Source organism: Bactrocera latifrons, unplaced genomic scaffold, assembly GCF_001853355.1.
Source record: "Bactrocera latifrons isolate USDA-ARS-PBARC rearing strain unplaced genomic scaffold, ASM185335v1 scaffold_511, whole genome shotgun sequence".
NCBI classification, from domain to species: domain Eukaryota; kingdom Metazoa; phylum Arthropoda; class Insecta; order Diptera; family Tephritidae; genus Bactrocera; species Bactrocera latifrons.
In genome coordinates, this window is record NW_017537170.1 from 1 (window position 1) to 3,719 (window position 3,719).

The following is a 3,719-nucleotide window of genomic DNA, read 5'->3' on the forward strand; positions in this document are numbered from 1 at the left end:
TTACTATTCGCTTCAGAAATGGTTTGATTTCATTTCGTTTTAGCGAAGAATCACTGATGTTAATTCGCCCCATTCAATTTTTCACAGACAATTCATGTTCAAACTTCGAGCATATTTCTGTAGCCTTTTTTGAATGATTCAAACCCGTCTGATGTTGCATGTTAAGTTCCTTAGCGATGTCATGGCTGCTTATGTGACGGTACTGGTAAATCTTTTCCATAATTTCGTCGTCTTTTTCAACGGTAGGTTGATCAGAGCGAGATGCATCTTTCACATCTAAATTTCCAAAACGTAAACGAGCGAACCATCGTTGTGCAACACGAACCGATACAGCATCGTCTCCGTAAACTTCACAAATTTCATTGCTGGCTTGTGTGGCATTCTCCCTTTTTTTATAAAAAAAATCTCAATATATGTGACCTGGTTTACGGAAAGGGGCTTACTTGTCAAAAAATCAATTTTCACTTTTTAGTTGATTCGGATGGAAGATGAGATGCTTTTTCACGTGATAGAATCCAAAAATTTTCGCACGTTAGCTCCCTTTTCGTAGACCAGGTCACATATAGCGAATTTCTTCATTATTTTCACTCATTTATGAACAGCTGTAACCATTTCTCAGTTTTCACGCTTTTATTTTATTTTTATTATTATTTTTTTTAATGAAATCTCACCTTTCCACTCCACACTATGCGGTTTGACACAATGTGATTGTTGGCATTGGAGACTGCAATGTCATCGATTGATAAAATACGAAACAACTTTTTCGACTAACCAATATTTTGGATCTTTTGCTCAGACACTTTTCACTAAACTCGGATTGTTGGAGTAGCAAGGAGAACTTTCTTTGATATATGGACTTGCAGAAACAACGATCGAAACCACAATAATTGCTTTACAGATTCGTTGCCGAGCAAAGTATTCATAGAATAGTTTCTGAGCACATTTCGTATTATATTAGCTTACCGGAGTTTCTCTTCGGCCGCTGAAAGTTCCATTATTAATAATTAAGTTTTCCTATGTATAAAACAGCTTTGATTTCTAACTAGAAAAACATATCCCAAATGGTTAATTTTAGTTAATTGAATGTAACAACACATAACTAACGCACACATATGCACTTGATTGTACATGAAGCTTAATATGACTTCTTAATACACACAAACTCCACGACGCTGGTATGAAATCCCGCTAAATGAGCAGAACACAACTTTTAACAGCTTTTCTCACATTAAGTTTGCATAATTAAGGGACAACGCTTAACCCAAACACACATACATAGCTTATTATGCCACACCTGGGAATCAATTAGCAGCAACATGCGACACCTAAGTACGAACACACAATTATTTGTAGCTTGAAGGTAAGCGTAACGGCATTGGATATATGTATGTTAAGCAATAAAAGCGCTAAGTAAACAGAAATTAGCGTCACAAACTCTGGCAGCGGAGAATATGAAGCATGAATGGAATTTTGGCTGCACACTCGCATTACAACTACTCACGCAGGTGGTCAGTTGTGAGCAGCGCACAGACGGAGCAGAATTGACAGACTATAGTGTGCTGAATATCCTCCAGGATGTGCGACAACTGCATCACTATGACCAGCTGGTGTTTGTTCACAACCGTAATGCAACTTTAGGATCGGCATTCGTGGCACAAACACAGACGGAGCTGGAGGAGCCACAGGAAGTAGTAGCCTATGAGAACTTTCGTCTGACCGCTAATGTGGATTATGAAGAGCAGTTCATACGCAAAGTGATGTCGGAGCTCGCAGTGCCAGTTATACACTTCAACGAGTTGAGTGCCGTTCAGTTGAAGCAGCACTTTAGAGTGGAGCTCTTATTGGTGGTGTATTTGGAAGAGGCATTGGTGGCGCAGTCAGGGCTATTCAAAACGTTAGCGACAAGTTTGCAGCATAGAACACTCTCGAATATTTTATTTTTAATAAATAACGATAACACCACGGCGACCTGTGATGAGCTTTATCTGGAGCAACTCTTTAAATTTTGTTGGCAAAGCAAAATGATAAATGTGGCAGCATTGTGCGCCGACTATAAGGTATAATATAGCGTTTAGTATATTTCATAGATATAATTGCAACATATTTTCTACAAACTTGCAGCGCACAAAGCAATTCTACAGTTACACACACTTTCCAGTGTTTGCCTTGGAGTACAAAACCTTGAACGCCTTACAACTAAAAGACGAGTCCATCTTTCCGGATCGGCTTCGCAACTTACACGAGTTCAAGATACCCTATATAATAGGTGGCTCCGAGCCACGCATTATTATCTACAAATACAATGGCAAACGCATTTTGGGCGGTTTCGTTGGCCATTTCTTCGTCACTTTTGCAGCTAAACACAATTTTAAATTCTACGAACCGCCAAATATGAGAATCACGCCGGCGCAAGAGTTAGTCGAGGCAGTACGGAATAATACTGCTGAAATTTCGATCGGTCTTGCGTATCCAAATATACCCCTTGATGGTTTCTCTTACCCATACGAGCAGGTGAATTGGTGCGTTTGGTCGCCGGTGGAAGCGGATATACCAAGTTATGACTTCTTTTGGATCGTCTTCGAGGGTATGACCTTTGCGCTGGCGCTCGGCGTCGTACTGCTCATATCCGTTGTGTTGAGTTGCGCGCTCTGGCAGCATGGCAAGAAACCGGACTTGTTGCGCTTTTTCATACATGACGCTTGCCTGCGCGGCGTTTTGGGTCAGTCATTTCGTGAGCTCAGTCGCGCACCGTTCGTTATACGTTTCATTTACTTGCAAATCTGTGTACTTGGTATATTGCTGACTACCTCGTATAATGCCTACTTTGCCACCTATTGGACGAGTGCACCGAAGGTGGCACCATTCCGCAATATCGACGACATACTGCATTCGAATAAGAAGATATTCGTTTTTGCGCCCGAATATGTAGAGATGATTGCACGTACGGCAGACTTGCGAAAGTATATTCCCATGTTTTATGTTGAAAAAGATTATAAAACTTTCCTATCGACACGTGACACTTTCAATACAAAATACTTGTATATGGTACCAACAACTAATTGGCGAATTTACAATGAACAGCAGAAAGTTTTTACCACGCCCTTATTTCGTTTACGCAGCGATATGTGTTTTTATAATAATATACCGATGTGTTTCCCTATTCACAGTAATTCGATATTTTCGCAAATCTTACGAGACATGATTTTGCGGACGGCACAGGCGGGTCTAACTGAGTATTGGACGCGTAGCGGCTTTTTGGAGATGCTCAAAGCCGGACGTGTGAGCTTGAAAGACTTGAGTCGTCGAAATGAGTTCCGCGCCATGGCTGTAAAGGATATGAAGTATATTTGGATGGGTTATGGCATTGCTTGTGCTATAATGATAATGGTATTTCTGACTGAGCTCTGCTACTTTCGACGCAAGCGTGCAATGGCATTTTTTGTAGAAAAAATTTGGCGTCGAATTTGTGGCAAGAAAAAGTTGTAGACAAGCTGAATATAAATTATATTAAATAAATGTATTTTTAACCGTGCGTTCGCCTCTCTTTTATATTTTTGAACTAACCGAGGTAGTGCTTGCTCGAATTCTTCAGATGAAAACCCTTTATCCTTGATCCATATATCTTTAAAATTATTCGCAAAATCTGCAGAGCTTCACAAGTAAGCTTCTGTATTCACCGAAAACAAAAATTTTAACGAAAAAATCGCAATTTTATAAAG

General features: G+C 40.0%; 1 protein-coding gene across 1 annotated transcript; it reads left to right on the forward strand.

Annotated features, from left to right (window-relative positions):
• Positions 1–1,451: 1,451 nt before the first annotated feature.
• Positions 1,452–3,486, forward strand: LOC108973969. The gene is made up of 2 exons (XM_018941536.1): positions 1,452–2,057; positions 2,122–3,486. Exons 1-2 carry the CDS (start codon positions 1,452–1,454, stop codon positions 3,484–3,486), a joined length of 1,971 nt encoding a protein of 656 aa, XP_018797081.1.
• Positions 3,487–3,719: the final 233 nt, after the last annotated feature.